At 41.6% G+C, this 19,378-nt stretch overlaps 1 protein-coding gene across 4 annotated transcripts in view; it reads right to left on the minus strand.

Moving 5' to 3' along the window:
- EIF3D (eukaryotic translation initiation factor 3 subunit D) overlaps nucleotides 1–19,378 on the minus strand; it is a 67,030-nt gene that overhangs the window by 13,094 nt on the left and 34,558 nt on the right. For 2 of the 4 annotated variants that reach the window (XM_086962842.1, XM_086962854.1), the window contains exons 7-10: nucleotides 18,795–18,907; nucleotides 12,904–13,036; nucleotides 9,116–9,263; nucleotides 173–303 (exon numbers count right to left, since the gene is read on the minus strand). In XM_086962842.1, the coding sequence (XP_086818968.1) occupies nucleotides 173–303; nucleotides 9,116–9,263; nucleotides 12,904–13,036; nucleotides 18,795–18,907 (525 nt within the window). Of the gene's footprint in view, nucleotides 1–172; nucleotides 304–9,115; nucleotides 9,264–12,903; nucleotides 13,037–18,794; nucleotides 18,911–19,378 lie in introns of all 4 variants that reach the window. The other 2 variants (XM_086962838.1, XM_086962848.1) reach the window with 1 other exon arrangement.

Genomic DNA, 19,378 nt, shown 5'->3' on the forward strand with positions numbered 1-19,378 from the left:
CCTCACTAGGATATCCCTGCTGCAGTGTTGCATCGTACCCATTATGACCCACCGCCCTAAACCCCAACCCTCCTGCTGCAGCCCTCTTCTTCCTACATTAGGCCTCCTCCATGCCACACTCCGGTCCTTATCAGGCTCGTTCCCTACTTAGGCACCTCACTTTGGCACTTACCATTCGCAGACACTGCTGAGAGAAGTTGTGGTTGATGTAGGTAGCCTCCATCGCAAGGTTTCTGGGTGAATTGAAGGAGTTGACTTCATCCTGGGGCGGCTCATTGGCAGTTTCACTCACAGTGAGGAGGTCTATGGGGGAAAAAAAGGGGTTGGGAGTGGGGGAGGAAGCGTTAACATAAATATCAGGTCAATCACAAAAATACTTCATCTCTCAACAGGCAACTTGCATCAATTTCCAAACATTGATATAGCACTGCCTATTGGGCATTTTCCCTAAACCCAAACCGGGAATTATGCAACACAAATTTGCAAAATTAGGCTAAATCCTTGATAAGCAGCATATAGAGTTTTGTTCGCTGTCAAATATGGGGTCTACTATTCAAATGGACCAAAGATGTATTGGAATAGGCACTTGTGGAAGAACTACAATTAAAAGTGGCGAGAAGAGATTGACCGGGCAGAGGAGGACTCAAGGGAGTTGGGAAATATATAGGTTGAGTCAAATATTAGTTAACCCTGCATCAGATGAGAACTGATTTAATATAGGGCCCACCAGTGTGTGTGTGTGTGGGGGGGGGGGGGGTCAATAAATTGAGCTGGTGATATAATCCTGTGTACTGTTGCCTAAAAGACCAGGTAAGAATCATTCACATACGGGGGGGGGAGAACACTGGGGGGCTGCGCAGACTCTTGCTTAATTGTATGGACAGGCTTCGTTGCCACAGACAGCCACCTTCCCAAGTGCAATGGCAGGTTACGTTATTAATGACTTATGCTGTGGATATATCTGCTTGACATAAAAATGTAAAAAAGAAAAAAAACTATTTCGATTCAGACAGGAAAACAACAGAAAATATACATAAAATGAAGTGCCTGTATCTGAGGGGGATCGTTAAATAAGTATACATTGGAATAGACTTGCAGTCCAAATATCATTCATTTTCGCTGTTAATCTAACTCCTAGGTACACTGCAGACTCCTTCACCCGGGGATCATCCACTATACAGTCAGAAGAGCAAATGATGTGTCTTAGAGCTGTTTACTAAATAGCCTGATCTCCGACAATAAATCTGGATCCAGTTATGATGTCAATCAATAGGGAAATGAAAAGACTAGATCATCTGCACGTCACAATAATTGGTAGGATAAATGTAATAAAAATGAAAATCTTTGCAAAAATTCTTTATTTAATGCGGGCCATCCCCATAGAACGGAAGGCTGTAAAAATACGGGAATTAGAAGGGTTGTTTATTAATTTTATTTGGAGCTACCAAAGAAATTGCCGTGCCTATAGAAATCTAAATCGATCGATTGACCAGGGTGTCTGGAACACTCCAAATATACAGCTATACAGCTATATTACTGGGGTACGACCCTGCAAAATTTTGGCGTTCTATACTACCATAAGAAGATCCAAAATGATGGGGGAGAAAAACCCAATATTTACAAATTGGCAATTGGGGAAGCTGCAGGTGGTCTATTCCAGCGCCAAGATGACATAAGGAAATATCGAAGGAAAGGATATAAATGTATTGATTGTGCAATCAAAAATTGGAGAAAAATAGTGAAGAAATGTGAGATTAACAGATTTACTAAATATTCATCACTCTGGCATTCAGATTTCCTTCATGCAAATATGTATGATGACATGGCTAGAAAATGGTAAAGTAAAGGGTTTGTAATGCTGACAGAAGTTTATGTAAATTCAGAAACATGTATATTTATAGAAATTGCACAAAAATATGATCTACAAAGTGACTAATGTTTTAAATATCTACAAGTTAAGAACTGTATGAGAGACGTTCCAAAAGAAAATATCTGTCTTGACCAAATACTTCACCTTATGGGTAATTCTAAAAGTAGAATAAAAGACTTATCAGGAATTACAAACATGTATCCCTAGTGATCTAGAAAGAACAGAAACAAAGTGGTCAAGCAAACTAAATGGTGGGGACGTTGATATAGATAAGGAGCTGGAAATAGGTAAAAACTTTTTTATATCGTCTAACCTTAAAGCACAACAATATAAAACGATGTTTAGCCTATATTATACACCAGTGAAGCTTTTCAAATGGGGGAATAGAGACGGATAGGTGTCCAAGGTGTCAAAACGGAACAGTTGACATGGTACATATGTTCTACTCCTGTGACAAGCTACACGAGTTAAAAAAAGGAAATTAGGTATTTATCCTACAGTTCTGGGGAGGAATGTTAAGATCACTGCAACACTAATGTTATTGGGCTTTGACAACAATGCAATTTGATGTGTCGCACAGAGATTTCATGTAGCAATAGCACGTCTCTTGATTGCCACACCATGGAAGGATTCTGAACCACCAACTTATTATCAGTGGTTAAATCGATTAATCTGCTTTGGGAAACAAGAAATTGCTCTATATAAATGCAAAGGCTCAAAAAACAGGAAAGAAGGTATGAATATTTGGAAACCACTCATTGTCTCGATGGAGGAACGAAGCAGACAAGGAGTAGGGTGAAGAAATAGATACATTCTTTTTTGTTGTAATAGGTAGTACAATCAAAGGATAACGCTAAAGAGATATGTATCTGTATGCTCCTCTTTTGTTGATGTTTATCGTATCTAACATACCCATTATTTAACTGTATAATCTTATACTTTGTTTTGATGTACTCAAATGCAATGTGTCTGATTTCAATAAAAAAAAAAGGAATAGACTTGCAGTACCTAATGTATTAATAGTGGCAGATAAGCATCCAGTTATTAGTTATCCAAATTCTCCAGTATTGAGTCTTTCATAGATTCACATGCTTTATTGTTCCACGTCGTCATGGTGGGATCCCACGGTAATTACTACAAGCAGTGTTATGAATAAACATTAACAGCCACAGAGAAAGAAATTGACATTGTTAACCAATTCACATTGTTTTAATAGAACCAAACTTGAGCCAATCAGTGACCATAGCCCTGTAGCACTCTTCCCCTGCAGATCTCAACCACGCGTGACAGTCTCCCTGAGCTCTGCTCAATTAATCTTCAACTTTTGAGCCCCGACTTCTTCCAAAAGTCAAACATTTGACTTGTACAACTGAGGTACTGTTTCCAGCTTTTCCATCATGTCAGAGGGATCTAACAGACTTTTCAGGCCCTGTAAGTCTTGTGGACATCCAAGACTTTTCTCTGAAGATACCCATAAGAAATGCCTATATTGTTTACATCCACATCATAAGCCAAAGGATTGTACACATTTCCAAACTTTTTCTGCTAATACTCTAAAGGTCCGGTTAGCCACACTACTCCTTTGGCTTCAAAAGAAGAGGACTCCTTCAGAAAAAGGATCTGGCGATGAGGGACAGAATCACACCCCAACTGAGCGAAAAGGTAAAAATTAGGGCTTTACCTAACGCAGGGACCCTAAAAGATCAAAAATCAATGAGTAAAGGCTCTGGGTCTGTCAACCCGGCCAATAAAAAGATTCCACTCCAAGTCCCTCTCACAAAAAATGATCTGCTGTACCTGCGACTCCTCAAAAGGAGCCTTCGCCGAAAAACATCTGCTAGTCGACAGATCCATCATAGACTGGAACTTCGTTGATGCTAAAGCCACCGTTGATTACAGTGACAAGTATCGTCTGTAATCCAGACTGCAATGTTACTTTCGAAGAGATCAATGCCAACCTCCTCGTTGATGGTCATCTCATTGATGGGAAATTTTGAAATCTCAGCAGAAGCCTACATCCCATTGATGGGACCTTTAAAAGCTCCACTGTCTAAGCCTACATTGCTTCAGCGAGGAGTTCATCGGAAGCGGACCTCTTGGTCATCGTTGAGCCCGTACACTGTACAAAAACAGGCTATACTTCCTTCCTCAAAAAACGCGCCAAGGTCGCTGGACCCAGACCAGATATCTCCTAGCACAGATTCTCCATTGCCTTCAGCAAATCTCATTGAGACTGAGGAGTCGGGTGAGGGGGCTTGGGTGACGAAGTACGTTTTGGGATAGCATACAGTCCCCCACAGCTGAATGTAAAATGGCAAGATATGGAATGATGAAGACGTTAGTAGAGAAACTTCCACTTATTTGGAGGGAAATAATCCTTTCAGATTGCCAACAGTCAGCGGCTCACTGCTACAACTCTTTTCAAGAGCACTACCCCTATGATGAATCTTATGATGAACACCAGGGTTCATGTGGCAACACCGTATCAGTGCCTATATATCTTTAGTCTCAGACTTGCGTCATATGCTAAAGGACTACTACAAAAGTTTTTCTGAAGCACCACCAGATAAAAAGATGACATCGGTAAGCGTTTTTTGGGATTGGCATCCACATCTATTAGAGCATCAAGTGAGTTGGGACACTACGATAGACCTATGGTCGGACTTGTAGGCATTCATTGAATTTTTATCAGAAGACAAAAGAAAGAGGCTAAAGACATACTGCAGGAAGATGATAGGGCTTCCTTTGAAATCATCGACAGTTATGGATATATCCTCCACAGCATTTAAGCATATGGCAGGTGCGGCTGTGTTACCCAGGCAGCGATGGTAAAAAGCAACATCCCTCCGCCTGGAAGTTCAGATATGCTGTTTGATGGTGAAAATGTATTTGGGAATTATGTAGATGATGCTCTACAAGTCCTAAAAATAGATACCAACACTTCACGTTCCATGGGGACGCGGCAGTAAACACGTTTTCAGTCCTTTCTTGAAGGCGGAGGACAATTTTTTTCCCGGAGAGCTTACTACCAATCTTATAGTTATCAACCCTATTCTCAGCAGGGTTATCAGACTCAATACTCTGTTCAACAGCACGAATACAGGGCGACCTCAACTTTCATCTATTCAAGGCAGCCAACAAGAGGGCAGCACCAGGGAGGACAGGAGGGGAGTATTGGGAGCCCAGGAAGCAACAAAAACCAATGAGCTAGAATCTCTCCAACTCTTACAATCATTGGAAGAGCACCTCTTTAGACAAATGGGTGTTAGACCAGGGCCACTGGAACTATGCAATTGAGCGGCGATTTTCGCATAATTATATATTTGCCAAATAATCCACCATCTGCTGCATAATGTGCAGATTTACAAAAAGGTGTTTCTAGCTCAAATGATTCAAAGGTTACTAAAAATGCAGCGGCAAGGGTTACAGTGCAGTGGAAGGCCTTTTGAAAATGTTGACTGACATTTCTGTAGCTTATTACTGTATTTGGATGTTAAACTGGTGCTAATGAGGTACACCCAATGCTCAGACAGTGTTAAGTGTAAAAAAAGTAGAAAATAATGAAGTAATACTATTAAAAAATGTGACACATTACGCCACATAATTAGCAGTTTATTGCCGCATAATTTACTCAACCCTGCTGCATAATTCAGCCATATCCTGCCGCACAATTCCAGTGGCCCATGTGTTAGACCAAAGGGAGCAATAGGAAACGCTCAGGAAAACGGAGGCTCGTTCTGGAGCGAAGTCTGCTGAACACGTACATAAATAAGCAACCTTTCAGAATGCTCTCTCTAAAGGAGATTTTACTGCTGATAGAAATGAGGAATTTCAGGACGTGTCAACCTCTTAGAAGTGTACTTCCGCATTCACGTGAAACAGTGGCAATTCCTGAGGTTCGAGGTGGCGAGGTGCCATTACAAATTGCAAGTCCTTCCCTTTGGGATATGGTCGGCTCCCATGGTGTTCACAGAATGCATGCTCCTGTGCGGTGTTTAGAAACCAGTCTCCAGGTATTCCCTCATCTTGACGACTGGTTGGTCAAGTATCCCATGTTCGAACTAGCAAAAAAAAAAAAAAACTACCTTAACCTGTCTTTGGTTGTTCAAGTGTCTAAGTCTAAAATGGAACAGAGAAAAGACTTCCCCAATCCCATTCCAATCTTTGGTGTTTCTGGGAGCCATTCTGGATACAAATGTCTTCAAAGCTTACCCAACTATAGAGAGAATTCAGCAGATAATGGAAAGAACAGCTTCCCTGTCAAGAGAAGAGTTCTGTGTGGATGTTCGTCAATGTTGGGAGTGATGGGGGGGTGGGGGTGGGGGAAGGGAGGAGGAATATCTTTCGGGGTCCGTCATTCTTAACAGTACACCCCCCAGACCGTTTGGGAGCTCTCATTTAGGAACAGCAAGAGTCCAAAATGAACATCAATCTTCTGGAGCTAAAGTCTGTTTTCCCGGGCCTACAATACTTTCTACCCAGAATTCGCAATTCCTCCATTTTGGTGACAACGGACAATACAACGACCATGCCATATCACATATTCACAAGAGGAAGCAGGGACCGTGCAGTCGCTTACTCATAGCTCCAGCATGGCCGAGGCAATATTGATACACAGAGCTTCTTCTACTATCCATGTGCCCACACATTCAATTCAAACCACAGGAGAATGTCTTTTCCTTGAATGGTCAGATCTTAAGTCCTCAAATAAAGTCGCTCAATGCATCAGATTGGCTCCTCACGACAAGGAGTCTGGATTGTTGAATTTCAGACTAGAGTGTAAAACTATTATCGAGCAGTCACGCGCTACTATGAAAAATAAATCTTACTTTTAACAGACATCCTTTCCAATTTTCTCCAGAGCAATTGCCATCATCCCAGTGAAGTCAGGCCTGGCACATTCTTCAATAAAGGTGCATTTGGCTGCAATTTCAAGATTTCAGAGAAAGAAAGGCAACATCTTTTTGTGGTCTACTAGACTATTAAGGAATTTGTGAAAGGATTATTCAGAGTCTGCCTTCTAGTAAAACCTCTTTCAGTGTCCTGGCAGTTGCTGTCCAGTCACAGCTCATTAGACAGATATAACATATGTATTGTGGAAAATAGCCCTAGTCTTGGCCCTCATGTCAGCAAGACGAGTCCATAAAATACCAGCTTTTACAGTTACAAAAACCTTCATGGAGCTCAAAGATGACCATGATATTAAGAACTAATCCCAAATTCATTCCGAAGGTCCCAACTTCCTTTCACTTGAATGAACCAACTGTGAGGTCAACATAGCTTTAAAACTCCTCCTCTACAGTGGAAAGATCTCTGCATTCTCTGGATGTCAAACGTGTTTTAAATTCTATATTAACAGGACAAAGACTTTCAGGAAATCAGCTCATCACTTTTGCTCCACCCAGAAAGGGATACGCATTAACAAGAAGCAGTATAGTTGTTGGGTGTCTGTAGGGATTGCCTTTTGGCACAACAAAGCAGCAAGGCCCCTGTCGACGAAGGTTACAGCACATTCTCAACGAGAAATATGGCTGCGTCCACGGCCCTGTTTGCAGGCGTGTCGCTTCAGACATTTGCAGAGCTGCAGCGTGGGCGAATGAAAATACGTTCTCCAAGCATTATTGTTTGGACTCATCGTGGAAGGTGGATGCCTATGTTGGACAGGCAGCATTACGCCGCCTTTTTCAGGAAGGTACAAAAGTTTTGTTATTAAACATAATTACTATAGTTAATACTTTGTATTGCTTAAGACTCCGCGCTTGCAATATTTATATACAGTTTACATTGCCATTTTAATATGTTTATTAAAAAAAACTATTATGATCATAGCTTTCTATGTGTGAGGGTTGGGTTGCCCGAAACCTGCATATTTTTTTTTTTTTTTTACTTTGGTACTGCTGACTGCTCCGATTTAAGCATGTGAATCTGAAAGATTCAATACTGGGGAAAAAAACAAGTTACTTACCTGTACACACACTGTGGTTTTCCAGTATTGATATCTTCCATAGATTCATATGCGACCCTCCCACCTTCCCTATACACACATACCTACATGCAGAAAAGGAATAGTGCTTCAGGGGAATGGTCTCTGGCTAAAGCTTGGCTCAATTAAAATAATGCGAAGTGGTTAGCAATATCAATTGTTAATGCTTATTCATAGCACTCGCACCATGGTGGGAGTCCAAAGGTAATTACACAAGCAGGGAAAATTTGCGCCCTTTTTTTTTTTTTACTAGCCTCAGAAGCTACAGCCCACCTCAGTCTCTCATGGCAGGTCTTAGGAATTTAACAGCAGCACAACAAATCCTCGGGGATTTAAAAAAATGTATTTATTGCTTTTACACATAAGAGAGGTCATCCAACAGAATAATTTACAAAATTAGTTATAAACTTCGGAACTGAATACCACATCTACAACATGGTCACATTTCTGCAATATTCTGGATAATGTAACCATACACTACTGATTAGTCCCACCATCTTCATCTCTTTAGACCCCAATGGTGGTTCAGTCTTAATGTTCAACTGGCATCTTCCAGCAACTAGAAAGTTCACCATAATTATAGTTATAAATTCAAGCGCGACCACATTTATTTGTAGGGCAGGGTTATTAAACTACTGTATCATCTGCTATGCTTCATAGATATATTTACCACAGAGGTCTAGGAAGAGGGCAGCCAAAGTAGCAGATGAGTCCCTGCAATATAGTTTCATAACTTTTAGCACAGTCGCAGCACCTTAGATCACTTGTAGATATTTCTTCGCATTGCATACTCCTCTTCGATCAACTAATTAAATGTAATCTCCATGTCGAACACTGTGGAGCATATTTCGACTTCCAAACCACCATTTAGACTTTTTTGCCAATAATACCAAATCTATAATCGTTAGTCTTTTTAGATACCTGGGAGTGCCTCACTAAAAAGCGGTTTGGCCTGCACGCACATGGCCAAACATTGGGGGATTAAATAAAGAAAGGTTCAAAAGGCTAGTGTCTATACTCTATGTCCAAGTAGGATGAACAGCCACAAAAATTACCTTCGCTGTAGTTCATAAAAGTCGCTCATACTGCATACTGGTCATAGCTGGCTAAAAGCACCCCAAAAAGAACATTTAAACAGCATAACAGGTTTTTGTCATAACAGTTAGAAACTCTGTTTGGCACCGGGATAATGTCAGATAAAACAGTAGAAGTCTAATTTTGAGTGATAATGTTCACAGCACAAAGGCCTCACATGGACTTACCAAAGTCAGAGTTGTCTCTCTTATCGAAAAAGACCTTGGAGCCAACTCTTTGCACAACGATGTCCCATGAGTTGACAGAGCGGGTGCAACACATGAGGGTGGCCAGGATGGCATCGGTAGCAAAAACGTTCCCCTGGGTCTTGGCCAACTTAAAGCAAGCAAAAAAGAACAAGAGGTGAGCAAACCAGCAATTCTTGGAAGAAAGTAGATCAAAACCCAAGGAGGTGAATGGGCTGATGGGACTCACTGAAGGAAGCGGCATGTATGTAGAATCACTCACAAACATGCCTATTATCTTATTAGTTCTTCTAGAACAGTGCATGAGCCAGTTTCCCACCAGTCCTCTAACAGTAGAAAAACTAACCAGAGGTATTTTTACCTGTGGTGTTAGTGAGATGGGTGCAGAGGGATTGGAAATCGTACCCTGTCAGTGGTTAACTCCTTTGGGCTACTCTCAGAAGAACACAGTATTCATCACCTCACCTGTCTGGAAGGGAAGGCAGTTGGGGCTCATGTTCTTTGTGCACCTGCAAGTACCCTGATGCTCATCCCAACAGCAGCTGAAATTATTCAAGAGGTCTGTAATGTTGTACTCTTGGTGTCCTCTTTATAATGCATTGCTCTCTTTAGACTCTCATGCGTGTCATCTTGCAATCTGACAAACACTGGAAAACGTCCATACTTTGTTAGTAACAGGTATTGCAAATGCATGATGCTCACAAATGATAAATCATGCATTTGCAATGCTAATTACATTACAAAGTAAATGTGTAAAAAAATGTACTGAGCGTGCACAGCTCACCAGCTCCAGAAAGTAAATACATGTAGCAGGCATGCATTTCACTTTTGTACCTTTAGGTCACTGGTATCTGCAGAGGATGCACAGATTTCTCAGCCAGCTATTTGTAAGATCTGTCCTGGGCGGATGTCAGCACAAGAAACGATACAGCATGCGTCTCCCAGCCAACAATAACAACTTTATGACCTCTAGTAGAGCCCCTTGTATAATCGGATCGCTCCATAGAGGAGTTGCAGGGAGAGCAATAAAAAGAACAAGCTAGATTCATCTGGCCATTCTTCATGATAGGTAAGCGTGATGTATTTTACTTTTGAAATAACTGAATAAAGAGATTTCTGAAAGTTCTTTCTCCGGTTCGGCCATTAGAGACCAGAGTCTGAATACACTGCTCATTCGCTTCTCCATGTTCAACTTTCTGCTCTACCAGTGCACTTAATACTAATTGCAGGCTTGTAAATTGTAGATGTATTGGCATGTTGTGCTATAAAATGGCCTGCTCTGACTTGATTTTTGTAGCTTACTATTCTGTTTTTTCCTAAACTTTAGACCAAGACATTTTTTAAGAAACATTTCCACCTCCAATAGTAATAAAAGCATTTGTGCACAGTAAAGCGTCTGCTGACTTTTCTGAGCTAAGCTCCGCTCAGGGTTATACTGACCTTTCAAACAGCTTGAAAGGGCCAGTGTGTGGCTGCTTTAGCCCACTCACGATCCGCAGGGAAAAAACAATCGTCCCTCACACTGGTCGTTCTAAGCTGGCCGGTAGTGCCAGATTTCCCAAACATTCAGTCCAACAATGCATTCTGGTGGTTTCCATGACCTCTCACTCTGTTATTACCACTTGCAGTGATGAACAGGCCTTTCGAGCAATCTGGCACGGTCGGTAGGGCCAGCTTCAAAGGGCCAGTGTGTGGGCTATATATCTTAGCCATGATATGGCCCAAGGGACCAACAAAATATTCAACACACTGGCCTTTTCAAGCTGGACCATTTGAGAACCAGGCTGCCCATAAGGCCAGCGCAACACTGCACTCTAGTAGGTTTTCATGACATTGACAGCACTTTGGCAACTGCGGAAAGCTAAACTGTAGTTTAAATTATAGAGCCTGGAGTGTATTTCACGTTTATGGTTAAGCGGTTTCGCCATGCTGGACTATGATCTCAGATGACCTGCATCATTTTGTTTCCCTAGGGGAGTCAGTTAATGGGGATACCTACTGTGTTGGTGCATGGGAGCTGCTGCCTGAAGTTGGTGTTGGCCCTAAATGCCAAAGGGCTGCTGCCTCTGAAGGACATTGTATCTGCTGGCTTGTATGCAGCTCCTCTGGCCCTGCACCCGCTGTGACTAAGATGTATTTTGTGATCACAGCAATGAAAGTGAAGTGGACGAAGAGCAGCAGTATATGTGGAAAAGGGAGAGTAGTGGATGGGAAGAGATATTGTTAGATGTACAGGCGAGTGATAAAATGTGATGGGAGGGCTGTTAGTGTGAGAGTGGTGGACGACTGAAGTGGACAGTAGTAAAGGTAGTTGGAGGTGGATATAACAAATGGGTAAGTAGGGGTGATGGGAAAGATGCAGTGGTAAGGAGAGAGTGCCTGAGGTGAACTGAAGGAAAGGCAAACAGTGGGAGGATAACCATGTCAAAAGAGGCACTTTCTCACACAGAAGAGCTGAGAAGAGAGACAAATGAAAGAGTAGGGGCAGTAGATAGGGATAGTCGTAAGGGATGATGGACGAATGATGGTTGTGGTTAGTGGAGATTAAATACGGAGGAAAGAGTGGTAGGGGTCATGAGAAGAGTTGTGAGGGTTACTGGCACACAGGGCTGGGTAGTGAAAGAGGCAAGAGACAAAATATACAATGTAGCCCTTGTTCTGAAAAGTTTGGTGAGCCCTGCTCTACAGTGACAAATGTGCAAGCATTGGGGGAGAAGCTGATGCAATAACAGTAGGATAGAGGGTTAGCTCCATCTCATGGAGTGACCGATACAAGGATAACCTTTAAAAAAAAAAAGCAGTTCATTTAAAGGACTGAAGCACAGCCTGATCATGTAAAATTATCTCAAGAAAAGCTGAATATGGAACATGCAAGAATACATGTTCAATAATAGATGCAGGATATGCATGCATTTGCAAATTACAGAATAATTTGATTTGTTATCAGAAGATACAATGAACAGCTTCATAACATCAGGAAGGATTTCTAAGATAACCAGTTATTCGCCATTGACTCTACTAACAATCCATTGACTTTTCAATGATTGATTAATTGAAGTGCGCTTTCTTTAATATACCTGGTACACTTCCTTTCTGAAATTCGGAGTTACATGGTTTAAGTTTTCGTTAATGACAAGAGCGGACCTTAAAGACAGTCTTTAAATTTTTTTTTTTTTTAATTTAAAAAAAAAAAAAAAAAAAAAAAAAGAAGAGGTATCCTCGTTATCTAGTGTTCTGCAAGAAGTAAAATAGTTTTGCGGAAGAACCAGGCACCGTAGCAATTCTGAAAGGCACAAGTTGTGTTATACTAATAGGCAGTACCTGCAAATATGCAATGTAGTGCATTTCATGCCAAGGGGCCTAAGATGAGTAAGTTACAGACTAGTTAAAACCACCAGGCTGGGCATTCAAATCGCTCTTTATCCAGGCCAGAAATGCTAATCACAAGAACAGTTATCCCTGCAACGTCTTTGAACAAGATATTTGGTGGTTACCAATGCTTCTATTTGTTACACAATTCATATTCTTGTGTGCAGTTGTAAAATATATATGGTTTAACTATGTCAGACAGTGAAGAATATGAGAGAGAGAATGAGATAGACAGAGATATATATATATATATATATATATATATATATATATATATATATATATATATATATATATATATATATTGGGGTCCACAGAAAAGAATGAGAAGGGGAACCAGGTTGTAGAAAAAAAAAACACGGCACTTTTTAAGTATGGAAGATTTCAGAGAGCGTTCTTACCTTGCGGATAACCGGGTCATCAGTTGTCGTCACTGTGTGGAAGATTCTCTTGATGCTCTTCAATGACTTTTCATTCCTGGTGGTGATTCTGTCAAAGGCTTTATCATAATATTCCAGGGCACCACAGCACTCACTGAGAGAAAGACAAAGAGAGGTGAGGATCAACACTGGAGACCATCAGTCAAGGGTCACCCCAGTTCTTGCTCCAGGAGGGCCCTTCAAATATCTGTCCCAAGCCAGGTCCCAACACTCTTCTCTTTTGGCTTTATGTTGAATGACCTCTTCGGTTATCTTTTTTTGTGTTCAAGTGCTAACAGGGCCAGCACTTGCTTCTTTTCTAGGACTTGTACACAGTTAGAAGTGACAAGATCACTACTGAGACTCAGTGCTAAGGGAGCATTCAGATGGCTAGATGGGGTTCTGGTTCCTGCTGCCATGCTAAACAGTGCGTGGGTCGAATAATGCAGTCAGCTGCTGGGTGCAGTTCATTTGTGGCATAAGAAGATGTATATTTCCCACACTCAGGCAGAAGACTCATACCCAAAACCCACTCCCCAATAGTGGCTTCCAAACAATCCCATTTTATTCAAGCATGTCCTGCCTCATGTCTGTACAGCAACTCTAGCTGATAGAGGTCCAACTATTTGCAGTCTTTGAGTCATATGTTCTTTGCACCTGGGTCCTCATCATGCTCTAGCCTTTTATACTATAATTCTGTTTCTAAATGCCAGGAGTCCTGTGCAGATAATCCCCTGCTTTGCAGTTTCTAACCAGTATTTGAAAGAATGAAGATTTCAGTACAAGTATAAGCAATGTCGGTTGTATCCCCCTGAAATTGTTTATCTTTTGTTGTATTTTCACTCTACTTTGCAGGAGGCCTTAGACTGTTCAGTGTTTCCTACCAGGATACTCATTTTTGGGACTGTTGCCATTAAACAAGCATTGGCAAAACCAACACGTCTTATTTCTGTCATGTGGTAAACCAGTGGGGCGGCTGTACAGCATAGCTAAAGGTTAGTGGCACGGAGAGAAGGAAAAATACATGCACATACAAGCAGTCATCCTTACACAACTGCTAAGGTCCCGGAACTCTGCCCCTAAAAGTGAAATATAATCACCATTTTCTCTACTTAAAAAGAAACTCTGGACACTTCAAGATGCTGGATTCTGTTTATTAAACAGAATCCAGCATCTCAGAGTGTCCAGAGTTTTTCTTCTTAAGGAGAGAAAGTGGTGATTAACTTAACACTGGGTTCCACTCTGGACCGCCGCATGGTAAAGCCCCGCACTACCGGATCTGTGTGCATGATTATATATTATATATCTTGTATTCATGAAAATTGCTCCAATACCCTCGGATCGGGTTCGCAACATTTATAAAAAATAAAAAACACAAATAGTGCCTCAATTGTAGCAGACACTAATTAGACCCTCGAGGATATTGCAGCATGCATTCAGAAATTTTGCACCACAGTATTGCATTTTTTGCGGCATCTCATTTTTTGGGCAGCAGAGTTATTCATATTTATTTACAATAAAACTTGGGTAAGAGTAAGAATGGGGGACGGCCAATCACTAACAAAGGAGATTCCAGCAATAGACGGGCTAAAGCAGGGATGTGTGTTGGCCCCTCTTCTCTTTAATTTATTCCTTGGAGATATATCAGGGAACTTGGAGCTCAACGCACATCCTCCGAAGCTAGGGGACAAACATATCTCTAACTTAATGTATGCAGATGACGCCATCCTTTTAAGTCATACTAAAATTGGTCTTCAACGCCTAATTAACAAAATAGCTTTGTATGCTCAAGAAAATGGAATGATAATGAATGAAACCAAAACAAAAATCATGGTGGTCACTAGGAACATAAAACTAAGACAAAAAAATAAATGGTATATGGAAAACACCCAACTGGAACAAATAGAAGTATACAAGTATTTGGGTGTACTATTTGACCAAAAAGGAAATTTTCAATCACAAAAACTGGATATACAAAGAAAAGCTAATTCACTTACTGCAGCATTTAAGATGCTCGGAAATCTGACCTATCAACCGCTTTTGAAAATTATAGGGGCTAAATTGCTCCCAACAATATCATATGGTAGCGAAGCATTAATGGGGATGGATGCGGAAACAATAAACAAAGTTCTTTCTAAAACATATAAAACGCTTTTCTATCTCCCAAATAACGCTTCACCGGCACAAATTAGACTGGAGTTTGGTTTAAACAATCAAGAATTTGCAAGAAAAGGCCAATTTATTGAAACTTGGTATAGGATTAAAAATGAGCATGATAATCATTTATCCCAATTACTTTGGCAAGAAATAAATAAGAACATGAAATCGGTTGCATGGAAATACCTCAATGAGGCAATAGAAGAGTTTGCACTAATGCCAATCTGGATAAATATGATAAGCAATGGATCATTTAAAAAAATTGTAAATCGAACAACAAACCACCTATCACTAGTAAAGGACAAAGATACGTTGGCAAAAAGAAAGCACTCGTGGTCAGTAATAATTGGATACGAAAAAAATAAAGTACAAGAATATCTGGAGACACCCTGGTCTGAAAAAAGCAAACAATGTCTCATAAGAGCAAGATTTGGAATACTACCAGGCCTCAGTCATGCCCCGCCGTGGAAAAAGACCAACAGCAACACTTGGTGTAGACTATGTAACGGTGGAGAAGAGAATATTGTCCACCTTCTATGTATCTGCCCTGGACTCCGAAATGAAAGATGTGCACTACTGAAACCTCACTTTAATATGCGTGGAATAAGGACATGTAGGCAGGCTTTAAAAATCTGTCTTCATTCAAATGATATAGTCATGAACGCTGCCTTTGTAAAGTTCCTAAAGATAGCATCTACAAAACTGGGAGAATGATTTAGAAAAATTGTTTTTAAAATAACTTTTTATAGAAATCTTTTAAGGATATAATTGTCTTTTTACTGTATTTTAAAAACTATGTTTTTGTATTGGAAATATTGTAAGATTTTAAATAATCAAACAAAGAATTATCTACTAAAAACAAAATTAAAGTATTTATGAGTTGTAATTTAGGTGTAAACCAATAGTTTCCTATCTAAATACATTGCAAGTGCTCAATAATGACACCTTAAGTGAGCACTGGCTTTTTAGACAAAAACACTGTTGAAATTGTAAGTGTCTCCAGTCACATGAGGGCAAAAGTGGCTGTAGGAAGAGGACTGTGTAAGCTACTGCTGAGAGCTGTAGGACGTTAAAACACATACCTTAACCACACATGACTTCACCATGAATATGCCTTTACAATGCAAGTTAAGTATATTTAAGGTAAGCTAAATAAATGTGTAATTTTATTTTTTAAGAGAGGAACCCCCAAACCCTCCCTTTAAAACAGTTAAGGAATTGGGGGGGGAACCCAACAGGCAGAACGTCACCGAGCGGCATCCCAGGATGAGCTACAGCAAGCAAAGCAGTGCTGGGACGGTGGCATTTTGTCACCCCGAGTGGGATGGGTATGCTCAGACGTGAGTCCCTTGCTCTCCACACCACTGGAGTAAAGCTATCCTGGCTGAAGACGGCTGATAGCCAGAAACCGGCCCTAGGATACTTGATTCCGGTCCAGTAAAGACATGGCTTGGCAGTTCGGGCTGGACTGTTCCCATGAGGCAGAGGGTCAAGGCTGATTTGCATATGGCCATGTCTGAACTGGGGTGGTGTGGAGTGCAAAAAACGATGGATTTAGGCCCAGATCTCTGTACTGGGGTGAATGTATGACATTGTTCTGCATTCTGTCCATCAACTGTGGTTTTGCATTGGGCCGGTGGGAGGTAGCAGCGCTGGAGGCTGCAGGTCCCTACCAAAGGAGGAGGAAGCAGTGGTGGCAGCAATGGCACAAACATGAGCCAGGCATCGGCACGAGATTTTGAAAACTGTGCGTCGGCCACTGGCTGAAGTTGTTCGTCAGCATGGAATTAAGATCATTTCATATGCTGACGACACTCAGCTAGTGGTCTCACTGGCACAGGAAGTTAACCAGACCTCAAAAGGAGGGCTGAGGAAATGCCTAGAGGAAGTCAAGGACTGGATGTCCTCCTCCTCATTAAAAATGAATGGAGACAAGACAGAGCTTATGCTCCTGGGCCCTGCCAACCCTAACTCCCTCAGCACTCTATGGCCACCCTGCCTGGGCACCCCTCCGGCCCCAAAGGACAGCATCAAGAGCCTTGGGGTGTGGCTAGACAGATCTCTGTCCTTCGGCACCCAATCCACCAAACTGGCAGCCACCTGCTTCGGCCTCCTCAGAGTGCTAAGGAAGGTACTCCATCTTCTACCGATGGAGGCAAAACAAGTAGCCATTCAGGGCCTTATCCAGTCACGACTGGATTATAACAACGCCCTCTACCTCGCCGCCCCTGAGTACACGATACGGAGATTACAGACGGTGCAGAACTGTGCCGCGCGCATTTTGCTTCAGATCCCTCGACGTCAATCAGTCAAAAATGGACTGAAAAAACTGCATTGGCTACCCATTCCCCAAAGAATACAATTCAAAGCCTTATGCATTGCGCACCAGGCGTTCTGGAAAACGGGTCCTCTCATCACTCGCAACCTAGTGTCACACTACCTCCCCACTAGGAATTTGCGATCCAACCAGACCTTCACGGCCACAATTCCCAAAATAAAAAAGTCCAGAACTGGCGGTAGGACTTTCACTTACAACGCTTCCAAGCTATGGAACACCCTACCCCTCCACCTAAGGAAAAATTCCAATCTCACCTCATTCAGGAAACAGCTAAAAACATTCCTCTTCACTACTGCCCAATAACACCGGGCTACCTCCCCTTGTTCTGTTGGTTTCTTAGCGCTTGGACGCCCCCGGGCAGCAATCGCGCTCTACAAATCGGCATACAAATACAAATACAAATAAAAAATAAAAAACACACTGGTGCTCCTAACATGACATGGGGCCAGACAGCCATTAAAAAAAATAATAAAGTAGTCCCAAAACAATGGATGAAAATTGCTGCAGTGTATGTGTAGAAGTAGTTGGGGGGCTCTTAGGGAGGGCTTCACACCGGAAGAGGCATGATGAGTGCATGCCCTTGACAAATGGGGAGAACGAATAAAGGAGCGACAATGGTACCAGCACATGGGAATCCAATGGGCGGGCTGTAAGCCCAAGCCCACAATGTAGATACACCATGTCTCTTCTCAAGACACTGCAAACGCATCGCCTAGAGCAGAGATCTAAAGAGGAATAGATCTCCATGTCGTATTTGCTTACTTTACTCACTTTTGTGTGGCCAGGCAGTGTTTTTATAATACAAAGAAGCCAGAAAAATAAACAACCCCTACTTGGGAGACCACCACTTTCGTTTTTTTGCAGCAGGATTCTTAAACTTGCAGGCATCACAGGAGTCAGATATTGCAGGAAAAAAGCAATTCATGGGCGGGCCAAACGACCTAAAAAGAGTAATCTTTTCCCCGAGATCTCATTGTTGTGCAAGTGACCCAGATTCAGGTAGTTGTACTTGGACAACCAATATGTTCTATTCCTTTGGGGGACACTCAAGGAGGGTTGTGGCCTACTATTTAGAAAAAAACAGAGTGGATTTACAGCTTGAAAGGAAGATACAGAGCTCTTTGTAACTTCATTTATGGAGTAACATACAATGGCTAACCTTCACAGCAAGTAAAGGAGCCTCAACTGTGGTTGAAATCTTAATTGCCTGAGGATAGGGTGGAAAAGTTTTGAAATTACAATAAAATGTTGAAAAAAGGCCATAAGTCAACCCATGAGCAGTGAAATATTTCGGTTTCATGGAGTGAGTGAATCCCAGCTGAGAGAAGGCCTGGGGACTTTCCACACACCTACCCTCGTCACCGCAGTATAAACTTACATGTCCTGTGGCTCTGAAACCTCAACGTATCTCATTTTCATCAGCCGAGGAAAGTCCATTTCCTCCTTCACCTCCCAGTCACTGCGCACTTCCACTGAGGAGTCTCGGGGCTTCTGCTAGGATCAAGACAAGAACAAGATGAAACATCGCAAGTTAAAGAACACACAGCAAAGAGAAGGAGGCAAATAAGGGGAATCTAAGAGGAACACCTCATTAGGGAAAGGGGGAAATTGAGGGGAGCGGTTGCCCAAACCATGAGGAATCACACAACAGAAGGGAAAACCCGGTTGAGAAGATGTGATGTATGGAGACAAAACAGAAGCAACATATTTACCAAGAGAACAACTATAGGAATGTGGTGAATTTACAATTATATATGAAAATGTTAATATCCATCGGACATTCAGAATATGATGCGCAATCCCAAATATTTTGTTGTGTAAAATTCCAAAACATGATAATTTTATTCCACACAGATTTTCATAGTGGTTTCTGTGATGAAGCATTTGTTAAATTAACTTCGGGGACGGAAAAGATGAGAGCAAAACCTTTCAAGTGGCTAAGTAGCCAGCGTTTTGAACACT

Source organism: Lissotriton vulgaris, chromosome 1_1 (assembly GCF_964263255.1).
Source record: "Lissotriton vulgaris chromosome 1_1, aLisVul1.2, whole genome shotgun sequence".
NCBI classification, from domain to species: Eukaryota; Metazoa; Chordata; class Amphibia; order Caudata; family Salamandridae; genus Lissotriton; species Lissotriton vulgaris.